The sequence below is a fragment of the Dryobates pubescens genome, chromosome 2, assembly GCF_014839835.1.
Source record: "Dryobates pubescens isolate bDryPub1 chromosome 2, bDryPub1.pri, whole genome shotgun sequence".
NCBI lineage: Eukaryota > Metazoa > Chordata > Aves > Piciformes > Picidae > Dryobates > Dryobates pubescens.
In genome coordinates this window covers 24,997,637-25,018,726 of record NC_071613.1, presented here as the reverse complement: position 1 = coordinate 25,018,726, position 21,090 = coordinate 24,997,637, and the positions used below count along the sequence as shown (strand labels likewise).

Here is a 21,090-nt window from a genome sequence, read left to right as displayed (position 1 = left end):
AGGCAACATGCTCATGGGCTGCCCTGGCCTCCAGCATGGTGAAAACCTAAACCATCTGCAAGCCTGGAGAGGAAACAGTGCAAAACTGCTGCCTTCTCACCTTGAAAGCATGCCTACAGCTACATATCCTTGTCATTATATCTCACCTGATCAGGTTTTTGAAAGTATCCTTTGCTTTTGTGTCTGAGCACTGAGCACAACCACCACGTGGTGCATTCTTCCCAGCAATGCAAATTTTGCCACTTTACCCTAAAATCAGTGAGCAAAGGAATGTCAGGGGCCAGCTGGACCTTCCAGGCCTGACCATGGAACCAAAACAACATGTATTCTATGAAACAACCGGGTACTGCATTTTCCCTGCCCCTCCTCCCTCTCTGAAAGCATCTTGGAAAGGCACATTTCTTCAGCAGACAATAAAGCATGCAAGTCAATCATTGCTTTACCAAACTCCACCCTAAACATATCCCACAGTGGGAGGATCAGAAACTAAATAAACTATGATTTTTGCATTCATTTATACCTCTGGAAAAAAAAACAAACCAACAAACCCCCACATTTTGTAACTAGTGTCATGGCCTATGGAGCAAGTTTAATGTCAAGACCTATGGGGCAAGTCTGTGGGGCAGCCTTAAGGACCTGCAGAGCTGTCAGCCAAAGGCATTGAGAACCAAACTGCAAGGTAGCTTAAACAACTCCACTTTTCTGTTACTGGCAGTGGGTCAAGGGGAAGAGCAACCAGAGATGATTTCATTCCCAGGAGGGACTGTCTTACTGTCCCTGCCATCCCATGCTTAACTCAGCTATGAACATGTCCCTAGGCACTAACAGCATACAATAAATAAACTCTCAACTTGCATGAGCATGGGAAGAGCATCTGGCAAAGAAAAACTGTCCAAAAATTCAACCTATAACACAGGGAAGAAAAATAACTCAAATCAGTGAAGTAAAAGCAAGTACCAATTATCACCTGAGTTTTTACCCTGAAGGGACCATCATCTCTGTCCTTCTGAAGTTGCTATTCTGACAATGTTTCCTATACAATATCATTACCTTTAAGGAGCAGGCTGACCCTGAGATCCTCATGAGAGCCTGTTGGCTCACTGCAGAATGACACTCTTCTGTGAACTTGTGACATGAAGGTAAACAGCAATGTAGAGGCACTGAAAATCAAAGAAGCCCAGGCTGCTGGATGCAATGCTGCCTTTAAAAACACATCATCTCCTCACTCTTCAAGGAAAGACAAGTTAAGTGGATCTGGGAGGGTTTTCTCTGGTCATACTGTCACCATGAGATATGGAGTAAAATGTAGGTAGGAACTTCCATGTGAAGTGCATTGTCAGCTACCTTACTGGGCTTTCAGTAACATCGCCATTACCGCAGTACAGCATGCAGGCAGTCTAGAAATTCATTTGGTGTCTTTTTCTCCACAGAAACATTCACAGGCATTGCATCAACTACCATCCAGCACAGCAACACAACAGTTTCATTCAGTAACCACCCCCTGCCACTGTCACTCCTGGTCACTTTCAAATATTGAAAAACTCATTCTGCAGTGAACAGAACATTCATTTAGCCATTGCTTTTCCAATAAGTACTCCAGAAATTTTTAAGGGTTAATGTGCTGGCATATTCTGAGTATCACAGTCCTCATCCCACCACCACTGCAGTGGTGACTAAACTGTGGGGAATACACCCATGACAGGCTGTGCAGTTATCAGTTTCCAGAGGTGACACTACCTTTTCATCTTCTCATTTGTGCTATGGCAGTGGTCAGGAGACTTGACTCAGTCCCAGGCAGTCGGGAGGAGAGCTGGCCAGCCCCTGCCTTGTCCATTATGGTCTAGAGGGAGAGCCAAGCTGCCACAGCAGATCTGGTGCTCTGAAGAAACTACTCAGACAGGATAGGATTACACATTCTGCTACTCTCCCATCCGTGTGATGGGGCCTCTACACAAAGAAAGCCAAGGCAGCAGCTACCCTGCAGCACGCAGAGACACCGATACATTTTTTCAAGTAACGCACAGCACTGGACAGGAAACTTGATGTATTTCACACCAGGAAAGGACAGGAGAAAATACACCAACTTTTACAGCAGCAACCATGTAGGCCAGGTACTGATGGCAGAAAGAGAATAGCAAGTGTTGTAAAACCATTACCAAGGCAAGGAGAGATTCTCTTGTACACTATAGGAGGAGAAAAGACTTCAGTACGAGTCTTTTCTCCGCACAGAAGTGCCACTGAGACCCAAGGTGTGTGTAACACAGATCAGTAACAGAGGTAGTCAGAACAAACAGACATATGCTAACAGCTATGGGATATATTGTATTTGCTCATGTAACAGCCACACACACTGATCAGCCTTGTTGCCCAACCAGTTGCAAACAAGAAATCACCAGTTGGATAACCAGTAGCTTAAGAACAGACACAAACAAATCACTGCACCCTAAATCTGGAGGGGAAAAAATCACAGGGGCAGGGAATTATGCGCACTCCATGAGCAATACAGTTATTCCACTGGGGATGAAGGGTTAGGATTGGCACCTGGCTTTATCAGTGCACTCATTTACCAAATCAAACTGTCCAGAAAGCAGCCAGTTGCCCTTTAACTGTGTTCATGAAGTAAAAATTGTTTAATGGGGTCTGGGATTGGAAGAATATGTATCAGATCCAGGCGAGCTTTGCCAAGTATTCTTCGTACAGCAATGCGGCAGAGAGACAAGAGGCTCCGGGTGCGGCCTGCAATGAAAAGAAGCAGAGGAAAACTGTTGAGAGAGAGGAGGACAACAGCATGCAAGTTGTGCTGAGCTCTGGCTGACAGCTGAGGAGTCATTCACCCCTTCCAAACTCTGAGGCCATGTCATGCGCAGCAACATGAAGACAGTGCAGGAGAGCTGAGTGTGCACAAATCTCCCCTGTGAGGAGGCCAAACCTTTTGGTCAAAGACTTGGAGCAATAACAGCTGCCACATGGGCAGTTTGGAAGGGCAAGTGGGAGACTGCATGGGGTTGTGGTCATGGAGCCAGTCCTTCACAAGAGGGTTCATGAGATCACTGCCAAATCCACACCAGGGGAGGCTGTAAGAGATCTGGATCATTTTAAAATGATGGGGACTCTATTTTTGCTCTAGACCACCCTCTGGGAAACAACAGCATAAGTAGCCAGCTCAGGCCTTACCCAAACTTTCTTTTCAGAACTTATTTTGAGTTCATGGAGAGCTCTTCTAATATAGGGACCAAAGGATGGTAGTGTCCTTGTTGATTCAGGAACTGGACTTCCAAGGCAGCACTCCATTATCCTGCATGCTCTACCTGAAGGGTCCCATTTGCCTCCTAAAACCAGGCTTAATGAAAACCACTGGCTCCAGCTTACGTGCATCTCTTCTCAGCAAAACTCCAGACAGGTTTAAAAAGGAGGCAGGTGCAAAGCTGAGTAACTTCATGGTGGGGGGTGGGGGTTGTATCCCACATCCTGAATCTCTTTCAAATTATTCTGGAGTTTCAGAGGGAAACCCCACTTCCGACCCTGGAGCAAAGCCCTGGCCTTCACCAGCTGAGCCTGGGGGTTTTACGAGGTGCTGTCCTTGCTGGAACAAGAGTGTGTACTGTATTGATGTTGCCTTTGTTACAAAAAGAAAGAAACAGCAGGTATATGCAGGCATGTTCAGCTCTAAGGCTCTGGTTTACTTCTTTTGTAACTTAATTGCTAGTCAAAGCATGTTACATTCAGAAAAGCCAGCTTTTTCTCCACCCTTTTCCACCACTATCTGAGCTCTCTCCTGCTACCTCTTGGGTCCCTCCCCAGGCTCCCCCTCAGGCTCATTCAAGAACAGTGTGTGCACATCTGCATACACCACAACCTGCCTGTGTTCCACAGACTCAAAACTGAACCCTGACAAGACCCCACTGCCTAAATTTTGCCTCAGGTGCTGAGGACATGGTTAGGCAACAAAGAAGAGCTGAGTTGGGCTGCTGAGATAGACATCATTGGTAGCTGAAGGACTCAACAGGGAAAACACCACAAAATGCAACAGAAGGAAAACAGCTGGAGGCTTATGGGGAAGGCACTAGGTTGAGTCATCAGTGTTGACAGAGCTGGAGGCAGGCAGCAAGCTGGCCACACTGAGGGAGCCACAGAGGAAAGCCCTATAGTTCTCTCCTGCCTGATGCTTGCCTAGCCAGTAACAGCTCTTTGGGAGCCATACTGGGGGTGGAGAAGTCACAAATGCTTAAAAGTGTGTTAAATCTCAGTTATCCTTTTTGTGTGTGTATGAATTGCTTTACACTTTTAAGTTATGTATAAGCTGTTTACACAATCTTTTTGCACTTGGCTGAAAGCACTTAACAAACAGACTCAAGAGAGGATGTCAATGCCCATCCTACCACCTTAAAAGCTCTTAACTATCAAATAAACTCTCCAAAGAGTTCTCCTGAATCCAGAGCTAGATCAAACCCGTGCCATCTCAGTAAGTCACATCCACTTACCTCTTGCTTCTTTGAACACCTGCAGAGCCTCAGGGTTGACTTTGACCCTTCCTGTGGATTCAGCTCCCAAGGCTTCCATTTTCACCAGGTTCAGATTGGCTCCAAAGTCAATCAAGAGATGGACAAATGCTGCTTCACAGCCATGCCGCAGGACAGCATCCATCACACACACTGGGGAGCCTCGAGAGAAGCCTTGGATGTTGATGGGCCCACAGCAGTTAAAATCCGGGTTGGCTCCAGCCTGGAGCAGCAGTCGGAAGCACTGGAGGTTGTGGTAGGCAGCGCTGATGTACAGAGGGCAGACCACCAGCGTGGTGAGGGGCCGCAGGGAGTGGCTGGGAGCCCGAGAAGGAAGGTGGTGATTCACATCCACGTCTGCACCATACCTGCGTGAGGAAGAGAGAGAAGTGGAGGTCTGGGAAGAAGAGCAATGGAACTACAACCGCAGCCCAGGGTGACAAAACGTCAGGGAACGAGGCTGAAGGACACCCAGATGGTGAGTACCTTGCCTGCCTTCAGTACCTCCGTGGTCCCCCAGCCAAGGACTGCACATACCTACCTTTGCTTGGGCCTGGTAGGGCTTATGAGTGGGCATGTATCCAGCAGAGTCTTCAAGAAGCAAAGCTTGGGCTTCAGAGAGAGGAGAAGCAGCTAAGGAATATCCTTCCTGCCCTTCTGATGAATGTGCCAAGCACAGCCTTGGCACATGGGATGGCTCAGCCCCAAGCCAGCATCACGTAATGCTGGATGTAATGAGCTGGCTGGGGAATGGGGATGATTCCAAACAATTTGCTACCACGATAAAATGGGCCAAAAAGCAACACAGGCAATCACAAACAGCAGCAAAATGGAAACGGAAACCTGCACGCAATAGTGAAACATATATGGCAAAATCCTGCTGCCCGAGGAGCTGGGCTGGTTGAAATCCCACCAGAGAGTCAAAAAGAGACCATTCAGCTCAGCTGAAGGGGTGTACCTGCCAACTCTGAGCACCCAGGAAACTGGAAAAACACAAAATCATTGTGTGAGACCTTCCACTCTCCCCATCCATCCTACACAGCTCCATTCACAAGTTATATATTACACAGAAACCGCACCAGAGGTTAAGATTCACTGACCAGCACTCAGGGCACTGAAGAGGACAGCTCCACAAGCTGCAGCAGCACACTTCTCAAGCCATTTGCAACTGTCTCCTGCCTCACCCTACCCCACAGAGAAACTGAAGCTCAAATCTTTGCTATATGGTGCCATGGTATCCTAACTGCTCCTTGCAGCCAGAGCAAAGCAGGCTCAGGCTTGCAGTGGCACAGAAAAGGTATGCCAGCAGGCTGAAGTGCTGTTTAGTGGACATCAGCATCATCACAAAACAGAAGCAGTGCATGCAGTTCACTTCATTTTGGTAAGTACAGACAGTATTAAGAATAGAATAGAATAGAACAGAACAGAATAGAACAGAATAGAATAGATCAGACCAGGTTGGAAGAGACCTTCAAGATGATTGTGTACAACCCATCACCCAACACCATCTAATCAACTAAACCATGGCACCAAGCACATCATCCAGTCTCCTCCTAAACACATACAATGACGGCGACTCCACCACCTCCCTGGGCAGCCCATTCCAATGGCCAATCACTCTTGCTATGAAGAATTTCTTCCTAACATCCAGTCTAAACTTCCCCTGGTGCAGCTTGAGACTGTGTCCTCTTGTTCTGGTGCTGGTTGCCTGGGAGAAGAGACCAACTCCCACCTGGCTACAACCTCCCTTCAGGTAGTTGCAGACAGCAATAAGGTCTTCCCTGAGCCTCCTCCTCTCCAGGCTAAGCAACCCCAGGTCCCTCAGCCTCTCCTCACAGAGCTTGTGCTCCAAACCCCTCCCCAGCTTTGTTGCCCTTCTCTGGACACCTTCCTGCAAGTCAACATCTTTCCTAAACTGAGGGGCGCACAACTGGACACGGGACTCAAGGTGTGGCCTAACCAGTGCAGTGTACAGGGACAGAATGATTTCCCTGCTCCTGCTGGCCACATTGTTCCTGATACAGGTCAGGATGCCATTGGCCTTCTTGGCCACCTGGGCACGCTGCTGGCTCATGTTCAGCCAGCTGTCAACCAGTATCCCCAGGTCCCTTTCTGCCTGGCTGCTCTCTAGCCACTCTGACCCCAGCCTGTAGCACTGCATGGGGTTGTTGTGGCCGATGTGCAGAACCCGGCACTTGGATGTGCTAAATCTCATGCCCTTGGACTCTGCCCATCTGTCCAGTTGTGAATGAGCATTAAACAGGGCTTATTTTGGGTTTTTTGTTTTTTTCCTAGGGAGTGAAAAATACAGCCAAATAAATGGGAGTAAAAAGACCAAGTATTGCTCTCTGAAAAAGCATAAAACATGAAAAATGGCAATGTTGTAGAAAGAAGAGATGGTAGAAATAAGGATTTATTTTCCCCAAGCTGGGTCACACCCAAGCAGTGGGGATACTAACTCCATCTACTTCACACGCAGCTTGGATGGGAAGAAGGACAAAGACAATGCAATCCCCTAATGCTCTATCCCCCTGCAGATCAAGAAAAGCCCTGTCCCTTCTTCCCACAGAGGGACAAAATGCTCCTTCACCTGCCAGTCCTCCTCCCAAAACTGCAAGAGAACCAGATTTTTCTGTCTTCCTATTTATTTCTGCCTTACACATTCCGTTCTGCAGTTAACAAAACAAATAAAGAAACCACCTGGGGACAGGTCCTGCTTCAAGGCAAGCACAGTTCTCACTGAACCCTGTAGGGGCTGGTCCCTACCCAGCAAATACTTCAAAGAATGCTTCCATTCTGAGAACAAGAACATCCTCATTTAAATCAAGCACATACAGAAAAAGGGATGAGGAAACTTGTCTAAGAGCTGCAAATGGCCTGCAGCACATTTTTATCCCAATGTGCAACATCTCCCAAGCATGGACATTTTGGCTGAGATTTAAGGAGACTGGCAGGGTGGAAGAATGCAGGAAAAGGACAGAGCCAGGCAGTAATAACAGTGCCAAGTATATCCTGGTCCTAGCATCAGCTTACAGGACTGACATTTGCTTCCCAGTTCAGGCAGCTGGCCCAAGGACCACTGCATTCTAAGGGGACATTCCCACCTTTTGGGGATTTCCACAGCACCTTGCTGAATCTGCATCACTTCACCTATGCTGAAGCACAGAGGGCTAAATAAGGTGTCTGTTCTCCACATATGCTCCCTGGAGAAAATCCTCTTAAAATCAGACTACAAGAGCATTTGGACTAGGTAATCTTTCAAGGTCCCTTCCAATCCCTAATATTCTGTGATCTGGATAGAGTCATCTGTGTTGCTGTGACACTTTCATAGGGCTGTTGTAGGGTCACTGCCTCCTATGGCCATGGTCCTGACTAGACAGCAGGTGTCCCTTCATTTCAGACCCTTCTTTTTCTATTATTGTCATCAAAATTCTCAATGGAAACACCCAATTCCAAGTAAAATACCAAATTCCACTTTTATCACAGTTAGGCATGCTTCCAAGGCGTTTGGGTGATGTCTCAGATCTCTTCTTCACTGTCTTAGCGTGGCAAAAGGATCCTCTCATCCTTAATGCACTGGCTCTGCCCTCATTTGAAGTGCAACACAACAGCCTGATCCCATCGCAGCATGATCACATCACAAGCTACAAGGAAAGTCATCTCCACCCCGGCAGCATAACCATCAACATTTCCACCAACTGTCTAATCAAATGGATCACCATTCCACAGCTCTGTGTGTATTTACTATTAATGCAAACAGTTTCACCTACTGCTTGGTTAGCTGGCTCAGCAACTGCAGTCCCATACAGGAATCCTCACTTTGCTACCATATGATTAAAATATAAACGAACCAGGTGATGGTTGGATACCTGCAGCAAGACTGGCTGTGTTGAGCTTTTTCTTCAGAACACTGAGGCTCTCTTGAGCTGAATATGCCAAAATATTTCCTTGTATCTCAGTAGAAGTGTCTTCCTCACTGCATTGTCCCTGCCAAATCCTTCAGATCAACATTCAAAAAATCTGAGTGAGCTTTGTAATGTAAAACTGCATTTTAAAGTAAGCAACTCTGAATAGATCTGTGAAATCTCTGCTCCAAGATACTTGGAAAAGTGGGCAATCTGACAATTTGGTATTAGTTTAGCAGCCTTGAGAGAGACATTGTCTAACAAAAAGATATTGGACAAACTCCAGTTAATTTTTAATCCTGAAAGTTTTCCAAAATCTTGCTTTTAATATTGTTGGCAAAGTATCCTGAGGAGTAGACACATAAATCAATGCATCAGCTCTCCATGTGCTGCTGAAATACCATTTGCTACATTTCACCCTGCCTTAGGGGATAGATCAGAGCAGATTCTCGGGAACACACCGTGTGAGCTGAATCCTGTACCGACAAGCACATGGTGATGGGGACATCCTCCTCTCAGCTGGCTGAGAAAGGAACAAGCAGAAGGGACCATCTACCTTTCTTTCTAGATGCCACCTTCCTTAAAGCTACACTTGGATGAAAATTAACTTCCCCACAAGCAAAAAGCAAGGGTGAAAATCCCCAAGTACTTTGAAATCTTTCTATTCAAATCCTTTTGGTCATAATTTTCTAGCTTTTGCAGTCATTGAAGGGATTCCTTGCACAATGTCTCCATGTGGATCCAAATACCTTCCGCTATTTCTATGACCTGTATTTCCCCCTTCTGAACCCTTATTATTTTGCATCAATGGCCCTCATGGTTCCTTATACAAAAAACTTCCAATCAGAACAAAGGAAATATCACAGCATGCCACAGAGGAAGAAACTCAAGTCCGCACAGCCTACTGACAGACCTTGAGCTCAATCGCTGCTGATGCTGCAGAGGAGCCTTCCCAAGGTCACCAGTCACCCACCACAGGCTACTCTTCACCACTTCATAATAATGGCCATGACTCTGCCCCACAGGGGCCACCCCTTTGAGAGAGCTGGGCATCAAGTGTTTGCCAAAGGGAGATCGAATCAGATGCCACAGAGGGCATCCCAATGACAGGCAAACACCCAGTAGCCAAGAGCAGGCCAGTGTTGGTAACAAGCATCTTCTCCCAAGGGCAGAAAAAGGTCAGAGCAGCAGAACTAAGCAAATGAGAAATGTGTTTCCAAACCATTTTTGGTTTGCTGGAGGATCCACATCACAAAAACTCAGCCAGGGGCATGGAGCTGGCAGTCAGGATGGAGGGAGGTGTCGGGGAGATAGGCTGTAAGACTTGGCTCTGACTGACCAAGTGGATGGTGGGCTCAGAAACAGACACTCTTCCTTGAGATTTGTCCTAGGAGAAGACACACAGCAGGGCAGAAACCTGTTGCCAGGGACAAGCAATGGGGAAGACATGGGTGTCCCTTTGGCACTTTCCCGTCCTCTCTCCTGCTCATCTCTTGGCCAGCTACACCAAGCCTGTGGAGGTATGGGGCATGCGAGGAGGGAACAGATAGTCTGAGCCCCATAGAGGAAAAGATCCCAAGAGATGATGAGAGGGCGGTAGAGGCATCCCTCTCCCCACCAGGACCATCTCCAGCCTGCACCCAAACTCTCACCTGATGAGCTCCTGGAGGATGTCTGCCCGGCCCACACGAGCCGCATGGTAGACAGGAGTGCTGCGGTGGTGCCGGCTGCCGTTGGGGTCAGCCCCGGCTTCCAGAAGAATCTTGGCACACTCGAGGTGCCCATTGACCACGGCCACATAGAGGGCGGTCTGCCCCTTCACATCCACCAGGTCGATCTCAGCCCCTTTGCGAAGGAGGAAGTCGACGCAGGGGCCGTGGCCGGCGGTGGCGGCGATGCGCAGCGGCGTGCAGGGCAGCCAGCCACAGCACCACACTGACTTCTCGTTGATCCGGCTGGCATTGGGAGAGAAAAGTGCTGGGTCAGAGAAGTCCTCCTACTGCCCTGCATCACCCCACCTTTCCCAGACCCCAGTGAAGATGCTGGGAGAGCCCAAACTGCTCTCTTGAAGATCTTCCTCCCCATTGTTGCTCATCATAGCAGCCCTGAAAAGCTCTTGCCAATATCCTGACCAGGCACAGGTAGCCAGAGACTATGGCATGTGCCTGGAAGATGAGCTTTACAGCAGGTTTACTGCATGGATGCACAGTGAGGGACAAGCCCTGCTTCAAAATGGAGGAAAATAAAATACTCCCTCCTCTCTTTTTACAGAGAGATGTCTCAAATCGGCAGTGACTGAGCTGGGGACCCCAACCATTTAACTCAAGTTCATCCAAAGTGAGCGGAAAGTTGTGAAAAGCAGGAGGAAAACAGTGAGAGAACATGGAAGGAGGACCATGTATGGCAATGCAGGCACACTGCTGACAACATCCAGACCCACCCCAGGAGCCATGGGATGATGTTAACACAAATCCAGGGAAACTCAGCTCTGCCAGCAAGGAGCAAGCTTTGGGAGGTGCAGCCATCCTGCACTGAATGACATAAGTAGGCCGTTAGCAGCCTCATTGGACAGCTATACTGGCATAAAAGCCCTTTCCAGTTTATTGAAAGGGATGACTCTGGCTGGCAGCTGCTTAGATCCCATCTGAAATAAGCTGTATTAGCTGTCATGCTCATCTAGATCTCAGGTTAGTCCTGCAGATCTCAAACCACCAGACCTCACTCCCAAATTCTCTGTAAATCATGGTGGGTACCATTTTAGCAGAAATACACAGAGGGGAAGGGATTTCTTTAAGGCAACTGTAGGCTAGCAAAACTGCTCCACAGCAGTGGATTTGCTCTTCTGGCTCGCTCCATGCAGGTCCACGTAACCAGTACAGGACAAAGCAGCTTGTGCACAATGCATTTATAGAGTTTGCTAGCAGAGCAGTGATGCAAGGGAGTTTTTTCCAACTATGTTTTTAGGAAAAGGAGTAGAATAAACCCCACAAAAAGCCCTCAGCCATCAAGACTTATGATAAAGTGCTCCCTGTAATATTGGGAGTTTGGGGATCTCCACTCTGTACCTGCCCTCAAATTCAAAGAAGCCACTTTTCGGCTCACTCCATCACCTGTTTGCTGGTGCTGTGGGTCCAGCCCTCCTTCTCCTGCCAAACTTTGCTTTATCCTTCAAGGAAGGATGCCACAAGGTTCTCATGTAATGGAACAAAAAGAAGGCAAACATCTCAGCCAAAGGATCCAGAGAGGCCTAGGTACCCAGGTGGCAAAAAGAGAGGACGGGCCGTTCTCATTTTTGCTGAAAGGACACTTTTAGGAGGTTGGGAGACATTCTGCACTCTAAGCAGTTTTGTCCATGGTTCAGGAAAATTAATTATCTATCCCCACTTCACACAGGGCAGATTCTGTAACATTGGGTGTTTCAGGTTTATATTCCATTGTAGTCCCTTCTGTGTGTTTTCCCCATTATACACACGGTCCTATTTTCATGATACTGCATTTCTACCCAGAGCTGAAAAAGAGGTTGTGTGTGGCTGCCACACGCTCACAAAGAGGCTTGAGATTTGCCTCCTGGGAGTCTACGGGGGGTATGATTTCAGGGGCAAGTGGAGCATCCACCCACCCTGACACCTCTCCTGTAAAAAGAGAATGAGATGGGGATCTCCATCCAAAAGGAGCTGACTGTAGGAAGATTGGTGTAGGGTGAGCAGCCCCGGAGAGTCATTTTGCCAAAATCTTTTCAGTGGGGACATTGCACCCTTGTCCCTGTGAGGGTCTCTAAAGGCAGCAGGAGTGGGTCCTCTCATTCTTGTCTATGTAAATGTCTCCAAAGGCAGCGCTGGGGGTGTGAACAGGATGGGGTGTAAGAAACCCCCTCACCTTTGCAAGCTCTGCTCACCTTTGGAAGCTCTCATCTTGCAGCAAGTTCTTGAGGGTGGGCAGGTCCCCCACATAGGCCGCGTCGTGCAGCCGGGTGTCCTCGCAGTGCTCGATGGGGTGGTCGCAAAACTGCTCCTGCAGCCATTCCTTCAAGTTACGACCTGCGCTGGAGAGAAAGGGGCGGAGGGGGAGCCGGGCTGAGCCCTGGCTAGAGGCTGCCCGTGGCAGCAAAGGGACCTGTCCTGTCCCGTCCCGAAAGGAGCCCCGGGGATGGCGGCGGACCCGCAGCGGGCAGCTCCCCCCCGCCCTACGTTACCTGCCTGCCCGCCTGAGACAGCGGGCGGATCCCCGCCGCCCGGGGGGCCGCCCTCCGCCATCTCGCAGCGCCGGGCCGGCTTGGCCTCCCCTCCCCGCCGTCAGCGCTCCCCGGCTGCCGCCGCCGCCGCGTCCCTCCCCAGGCCGGCCTGATTGGTGCCTGGCGGCCCGGCGGCTTCCTGCCTCCGCGTTAAGGTGGTTTTCCCCGGCGGGAGGAAGGTGGTTCGGCTCCGCTCCGGCAGCGCGAAGTAAGGCCGGAGCCATTCCTCCTTCAGAGCCGCCCCGCCGCGGCACCTCAGCGGGAGGGAAGCCGAGGCTGCCCGGCACGGCTCTCCTGCTCCCGTCCTCAGGGCCCCGAGCCGGGGGCCTTAGCGGCAGAGAACAGGCGCTGGTACGGGGCCCCGAGGCTCCGTCTTCAAGCAACGACTTGAAATGGGTAGTAATTTACAGTGCTGTTCCCGCTCCCCGGAGCAGCCACACGGCCACCACTTGCACTGCTGCGGGAAGGATGCAGGATCGCAGGACGGTGGGGTTTGGAAGGGACCTCCAGAGGTCGAGTCCACCCCCCATGCTAAAGCAGAGCCACTTAGAGCAGGTTGCCCAGGATCACGTCCAGGCAGCTTTTGCATCTAGAGCCTCCAGAAAAGACTCCATAACCTCGCTGGGCAGCCTGTTGCAGCCCTGCCGCCCTCCCAGGAAAGTTTTTATTTCTATTCACACGGAACCTCCAGTGTCCTGTTTGTCCTCTTTGTCCAGTAACTGGGCAACACTGAAAACAGTTTGGCCTCATGTCTTGGCATGTGCCCTTCAGATATTTTGTAAGCATCGCTAAGATCTCCTCTCAGTCTTTTCCAGGGTGAACAGCCCCAGGTCTCTCAGCCTTTCCTTGTAAGAGAGGTGCTTTAGTCTCTGTCCCTCATCACCTTCACAGCCCTCCGCTGGACTCTCTTCAGTAGTTTCCTGTCCCTTTTGAACTGGGGAAACCAGAAAACACAGTACTCCAGATGAGGCCTCACTAGGGCAGAGTAGAAGGGCAGGAGAACCTCTCTCAGCCTGCTGGCTACACTTTTCTTAATGCACCCCTGGAGACCATTTGCTTTCTTACCCACAAGGGCTCATTTGTCTACCAGGTCTCCCAGGTCCTTCTCCACACTGAGAAAGACCAACACCTAAGAAAGTGTGTCTTTTCTTAGGCTTAGGATGGAGCACCTCTCCTACGACAACAGCCTGAGAGAGTTGTTCAGTGTGGAGAAGGAAAGTCTAAGGATACCTTATTGCAGCCTTTTAGCACTTAAAGGGGGCCTACAAGAAAGAAGGGGAGAATCTTTTTAGTAGGATCTGTTTCGGCAGGATAAGAGGTGATGGTTTTAAACTGAAAGAGGGGAGATCTAAACTAGATAGAAGGATGACATTACTTACGATGAGGGTGGTGAAACACTGGTGCTGGTTGCCCAGAGAGGTGGTAGAAACATTTAGGGTCAGGTTGCATGGGGTTCTGAGCAACCGGGTTTAACTGAAAATGTTCCTACTTACTACTGGGCGCTTGGACTAGATGACCTTTAAACATCCCTTCCAACTGAAAACATTGTATGATTCTATATTTTCCTGTTTTCCTCAACAGCACAGCTCCCATGCCACAAGCCTGAGGCAGAAAACAGCCCATGTCAGAGTGGACAGAGCTGCAGTGAGCTGGGAGCTAGCAAAACAGCAAGGTAGGAATGAAACAGCCACTGAGAAACAGCCAGGCCTGCGGGGACTGAATGAAAAGCTGCTGCTTTGATTAAACCTCACCAAGCAACCTCAAGTGCAACACCTAAAGCTCAAACTAATACACACCCTCAGAAAGGTACAGAGGACTTGTTAAGTGCCTTCAGGGCCACAACACTTGGGGAGTGCAAAAGAAGGAGAAAGTGTACAGAAAGATGCACTCATAAAAAGTCTGCAAAGGAAGCAATACACACTGAACCCAACCTCCTCCCAGGGTGATGCTCACAGACAAGTTGCTGTAGCAGCCCATCATGTTGGTGCCCTGGCACAGAGCCACTTTCCAAGTGTTTGAAACATACCTTTTGCTTCTGAGAACACATTTTTTGAGTCTCCAGTGCCAGAGGGGAATAGTGGTAATCCATCTAACTTTGCTGCAGTTCCACTCCTGCTGCTCCATGGCGGGGTAGCAGCCCATGGATGCCAGACTCTAGCTGGAAACACAATTTCCTGTAAATGCTATTATCTGGGCAATCTGGAGGAGAGAGAGACAATCTGCAAATTAAACCTGTTTGTCTTGCTTGGTGGAAGATCAAACAGGGAAAGGAATCAATGTGATTTTTCAGAAGCCATTGGTGCTGGCTAGTACTACCACCTTCCTCTGCCTGCAGTCCTTATGCAGCTGAGGCAGACCTGGGCCCAAGAAATGTCCCCTGGAATGAATTGGCTGCTGGTCTGGAAACCTGACTCAGTGTCTGTTTGGCTCTCCTTGAGTCAAAGGGACAAGATTTGGAAACCAAACAGAACTAGGTGGAGTTTCATCCTTCAGCTTGGCCCATACTCCCCCATGTTTGTGTAAAGCTTTCTAGGATTAGGATGGGCTCAGGCAGGGCTTTCTGAGATGGGTTTTTCTACCCACCTCCCATCCTTTAGGAGATGCCTTTGCTGAGTGTGCAAGCATCTAGCGTTCCTTGACACAATGGAGCAGATCCATCGCCCTTCAATGGGCTCCTCTGCGAGCAGCATACTCCTTCCTTGGTTTCTAATATCAATCTACATCTGTATCCAGCTAGAGGCTCTGCATAACCCCCTCTGTATCTGTTCACAGGCAGGGAAGCATCCATGTACATCTCAGTTCCCCACTGATGTGCCTGGAGATAGCGCAAGACAGACCAGAGCTGCTTGCTAGCTGTTGTATCGTCTGCAGCCTTTACAGATTTAATGGGACTAGATTTAATGAGCTCCTCCAGCTGCAAAGCATCCTGTTGGACTGTTGGCCAGCAATGATGTCTCATCCAGAGGAAAAAAGGCATGTTAGTCCATGAGCTTTCATACACATGGCCCTTGACCAAAAGCCGTAATGCCTGTGTGCACAAGGGGATAGTTAGTGCAAGGGACAAAAACCTTTGTACTTTAGTGCCTTTCCAGCAAGAACACAATGCCAGTTTTCAAAGCTCTTAGGAACAGGCTGCTCCTGCTCAGCGCAATTTTTCTTTAAAATAGATTTGTTTACTCACTCTGTGTTATTCAGAGCTGACTCTTCTCCCATGGGAAAAGTGTAGATAGGCAAGAAGGCGGAGCAGAGAATGCAGCAGTGTTTACTTGGAATATGGTGGTTGTCCCTGTGGACAAAGCAGAGCCCCAGAGTGGAATAAAGTGATGGGTAAACAGGGCAGACAAAGCTATTCCAACCAGCAATTGAGCTGCTTGTGATTAAAAGTTCTTCTTGCATAAAATGTCTTCATTTCTTCTCTCATCCACATATTTATCTGTATTTATGTGCTTCCAGCCATGCTGCAATGAAAGGCAGAAAGTTTTTATGTACCATAGCCCGTAATACTTTCTAGCAGAAGTTGATCTCCTGAACCAACCTTTTTTGCTCTTCTGTTTTTTGTTTATTTGTTTTCTTTAAATGCACATAAAAACCGATCCATCCTAAGTTGACCCAATGAGTTCTGGTACAGGAGTAGTGGAAAGTGAGTGACTGCAATTACTGAGTTAACCTTGGAGGTAGCCAGCACTGGGAATCCGTAGATGTTTAAGAGAAATATCATAGAGAAATATACTGTGATGCAAATCTGCTTCACTCTAATAGAGTGTAATGGGAACAAGTAAATTTACAAGCAGGTTAACATTTGGCCAGGGCCTTGGAAATGCCTATTCCATGTCTGGAGAAATAATTTTATGTCCAGCATACCTGACTGTTCTCATCAAATGTATCCCTTCCAAGCTGGGGGCATAGCCTGTGGGCAGCCCTGGCTGCTGTTCCAGCCTGTCCCAGCAGGAGCTTGGACTAGATGTCCTTGTGAGGTTCCTTTCATCCCAAATTATCCCATATTCATAATAACAATCAGCCAATATTTCCTGTAACTGGAACAGTACTGAAGTCCATGGACTGATTTTAAAGATTGCAAAAGGCAGTTGCTGCTTGTTTGAGGTACAACAGGCAGATTCTCCACCAGCAGCCAGTGGAACAAGGATCTGCTGGCTTGCTGGCTTGGACCACATTATTTCTAGAAACTTGCCCTGTCCAGTCCAGGCCCACTACCAGAAGGGACAAGCATCCAGGGCAGGTGAGCTCACTTGGCCCCCCTTCCCTCCATGGCCAGCAGTTCATTCCCTGTGGGTGGCCTTTGGGACTGTTGCACTGAGTCCTCCCTGCTTGAAAGCATATCCACCCAGCAAATGGGGGCTGTGACTTTCTCAGGGAGAGCTTCCAGTATTTAAAAATAGCCAGTAACCAACTGTGACCGTTTGAGGCTGTGCCTTTAAGGAAGGGACACTCTGGCTGAATGTTTTTGTAAATATACTGTATTCTAAACGAATTTCATTGGTAGATAGGTGGGAGTAAGATCTTAAGTCCTGGGGCAGCTGGAACTTTGTTCAGTTCACTTCCTTTCGCTTCACCGGCTGAGCTAGTTGTGGGTTCTTCTTTCCCTTCTTCTTCTTAGTGGGGGAGGGAAAGCTGGGCCTTCTCTCAACCCACCACACCAACACAGCCAGTGCAGTGACTTGCTCGGTAAGCAAGACCTTTTCTCCAGCTTCTAACACTTGAAGCAACAGAGAAGAGAGGGAGAAGGAGATGAGAAAACTCTTTCTAATTCTCCAGAGGAGCTCTCAGCCATGGACAGCTACCTCAACCACTCCACCACATTCAATAACATTTCCCACTGCCTTTCCTGAGCAGACACATCCACCCACTTGCCATCCTCTGTCAGCCATGTGCCTCATTCTCTAAGTGAAATAGGGGAGTTTACTTTTCCTGGCCCCATATCCCTCCTGAAAACAGGGTACTTGATCCCCATCCGTCACTGCTCAGGTAAGAAAGGAATTGGCCCATCTCTTAGGGTACCACTAGAGGGACCTTTCCTTTGGAACCTGGGCATGTGTCCTCCAACCTTCTTCTCTCACACAGCCCACATTGCCATGTCCCTTGACACCAGTCCCCATAGCCTAAAGTTGGTCTCTCTTCTGTAGCCTCTGTGAGCAGCATGCACTTGTGAAGCACAGGTTGCGGACATACAAATAGCTGTGGCTTGAGCCTTCTTTCTGCCCTTTGTCTTTGGGATTATTGCAAACAAGTGTTTCCAGTTTCAGGACTCTCTATGGACCTAGAAGCTCTGTGTCATCTGAACATGATGGAGAAGAAGCAAGGGGGCAGGGGTGAACTCCTATTAACCCACAGCTTTTAATTCCTGGAGTTAAGCCAGTGACTGCGTATAGTGCCAGACTGCACAGTGCCAGACTGAGCAGAGAAATGCACCTCCTTTTTTTGCCTTTCTGGATTAACAAAAGCATCTTGGGAGTCTTGCAATCAGGCTGAGCACTCACTTCTGTGACTGAAAAGGACAGCTTCTTATACCTGGTGCTATAAATAGTGGTTAGCCCCACCACTACGACCTCCAATGCCCTTTCCAGAGATGCCACCGTTTAAGTCCACCAAGGTTCTTCCCAGACCTGCCAAGCAGCTGAAGAAAATTGCATTATGAAATGCAAAGGAAAAAAGACAATAAAAGAAGGGGGGGGGGGGGGGGGGGGGGGGGGGGGGGGGGGGAAGAAAAAAAGAGGAAAAGGCAAAAATAAAAAGGGAAATTAAAAAAAAAAAGGGGGGAGGGGGATAAATTGAAAGGAGAGGAAAAAAAAAGAGAAAAAAAAAAGCTATAACCATAACTGTAATTCACACTTAGCTCAGTCTATAAAACTTCTCCCTTCCTGGATCTAAGCCAACAGCTTGAATTTTTTGTGAACTCGAATGTTAAGTTGCCCTGGTGATAAATGCATTTCTGGGGAAAGGTGGGGAGGAATTCTTTGTCCCCCCATTTTTAGTATGGATCAGCATTTTTCTGCCAAATTCATATAGCTTCTGAAGAAGATATGAAGATGTACATTAAAAAGAGGCTGCAAAGGAAAGCAGGAATGAGAGATGGGAGAACTTACTTCCAGTGTCTGGGGTGGTCATTAGCACTGGGGCTGTAATCACAAAGATGACAACATACAGGTTGCCTGGACTCCACTAAGTTAATTATGCTGCAAATGTGCCTTGACATGCTTAAATATGACTGTCTTGAGGGAAAAGAGGAAGGGCTGATACATCAGCTAGCTATGTATTTGACCTTGCATCAGGTGTCCAGGTCTTTGCTCTTTCAATTCTTACCATAAAAAAGTGGAGAACATGGAGTGGAGGTTACTGTCACACCAAAGAAAGGCAGAGACTAGAAAATCCCAGCTGTCTGTGGCATGGAATGAGACAGTGAAGAACAGGAGCCCTGCTGCTCCAAAGGAACTGACAGAATGAGTCCTGCAAGTAAGGAAAGAGGGTTAGAACTGATAAAGAATCACCAGGATAAAATGGATCCAAGCTAGAGGAGGGTAGATTTAGATTAGACATTAAAAAGAAGGTCTTCCCCATGAGGGTGGTGAGGCACTGGAACAGGTTGCCCATGGAGGTGGTGGAAACCTCATCCCTGGATGTTTTTAAGGCCAGGATGGATGTGGTTCTGAGCAACCTGATCTAGTGTGAGGTGTCCCTGCCCATGGCAGGGGGGTTGGAACTAGATGATCCTTGAGGTCCCTTCCAATCCTGACAATTCTGTGATAAATCAGTAGCCTGGTTGTGACTTCTGTCAGGTCATGAATCAAATATCTCAGCTGCATGGGGGATGCCAACCCCAGCAGGGTCCTGAAGGAAAATTGTGTGTTTCACCACACAATGACACTGTTAAGGAAAAATAGTCAAAAAACCCAAAACAAACCAAAAAAAGTATTTTGTGTTTCATGTTGGTTGTACCCAGAGAAGTGTGGGTCACACTGCATCTCTGAGCCTTGGGTGCTGGCTGTTCAGTGCTTTTAGCCTTGACCAGAGGATGTCTGTTTATAAGGAGTGAGATGATCATTGCTTTACATGCCCCTTTTATTTTTCACACTAAAATTATTGGACCATCTAAGTGAAAGCAGGATTTCAAGGATTTTTTTTCTCATTCTTTTCCTAGCATTTACTTTTGTTAAGGTCACAAAAGACTCCAGCTCTAGAAATTCTTTCTCAGTAGCCCAGTACTGTCCTGTGGGAGCTCCTCAGGAGAGCGTATCTCAAAGCACAAAGTACACAAGAAAAGGCTTACATCAGTAAAGTCTCTCAGGCATGCCCAGCATGTGAGAGACCATGCAGCCCATACCCTGGTCTGAGGTCCCCAGCTCATGGACCAAGCACATTTGTGGGTATTCATTCTCTGGGGCACATTACTATGGCCATTACCATTGAGTGTCAGAGTCCTCCCCACCACAAGGAAAGGGAGGAAAACACTAGTGGAGATTTTATCACAATTTTCCAGGAGAAATGGCCATCTGGAGCCATCTCTGATGGCAGATGGAGGAATATCAATGGAGAAGCAGGCGCCTCCTTCATCTCGGTCAACAAACGAAACACCTTCTTGCAAGCAGGTTAGAAAATAACATAAAATCTGCTAAGGACAAGTTTCCATTGACAGCAAAGAGCTGCCCAGAAATGAGTCACACAGGAACATTTCAGACAAACCACCCCCACTTCCAGCAGGGAATTTGCAGAGAAAAGGGATTTACTTATAATTTTTGCTTTCTTTTTTCTCTTCAGAAAATATTCAGATTTTGATGGGAAAATAAAACTAGAAAGCTTTTTTGCCCTTTGTTTTTGCCATTTGAACAACTTCTTTCAGCACTTGTGTAGATGTTAGAAGAAATACCTCAAGGAAAAGCAGAAGTGGGAAAAAAAGACAGGAACTGTTAAGATCCAGGGACTAGAAAAGTTAACTTCCAACATATACAATGTGTATACAAAACACTGCTCTGTACCTTTCCCTGCCTTTCCCTCGTCTTCTGAGTTTGGCCATTGTCTGTTCCACCCTGTTGCCATGAGCAGGGCCATCTTCAGCCCCTGTGCTGTAGGATGTGCACCCTTTCCCCAGAGCTGGACCTCTCTTACAGAGTAGAGGTTGACAGGGTCCACCAAGCAATGAGATGGGGCAGGTTTCACCGTCCGGCAGGTGACCTCTCTTGCCTTTAATTTCAACACTGAAAAATGCCAAATAGGCTGTGCTGGAGAGCAAACCCAAATGGCTAAAGCCTCCAGAGGGTTAAGTAAGCAAAGGGAATACTAGGAGCAGCATACTGGCTGTTAAATAGTCAGAGGAAAATAATTGGACCCAGAGATCTGACTTCTTTCAGCAAGCAGGTGCATCCCTGTGTAATCTTGACAATGAGAATTCTTCCCCATTCCATCTGTTTCTGTCAACAAAACGAATCAACTACTTGTACTCTTA

General features: G+C 48.0%; 1 protein-coding gene across 2 annotated transcripts; it reads right to left on the bottom strand.

Moving 5' to 3' along the window:
• Positions 1 to 644: 644 nt before the first annotated feature.
• Positions 645 to 13,164, bottom strand: ASB1 (ankyrin repeat and SOCS box containing 1). 2 transcript variants are annotated; one of them, XM_054172188.1, is made up of 5 exons: positions 12,597 to 13,164; positions 12,300 to 12,446; positions 10,057 to 10,359; positions 4,482 to 4,867; positions 645 to 2,736 (listed from the first exon to the last, which is right to left on the bottom strand). In XM_054172188.1, the coding sequence occupies exons 1-5, from the start codon at positions 12,857 to 12,859 to the stop codon at positions 2,603 to 2,605; spliced, it is 1,233 nt and encodes a 410-aa protein (XP_054028163.1). In that variant the 5' UTR covers positions 12,860 to 13,164; the 3' UTR covers positions 645 to 2,602. The 2 variants fall into 2 exon arrangements, with proteins under 2 accessions (XP_054028163.1, XP_054028168.1); XM_054172193.1 differs by having other exon boundaries at positions 12,300 to 12,441; positions 12,597 to 12,776.
• Between the last annotated feature and the right edge of the window lie 7,926 nt (positions 13,165 to 21,090).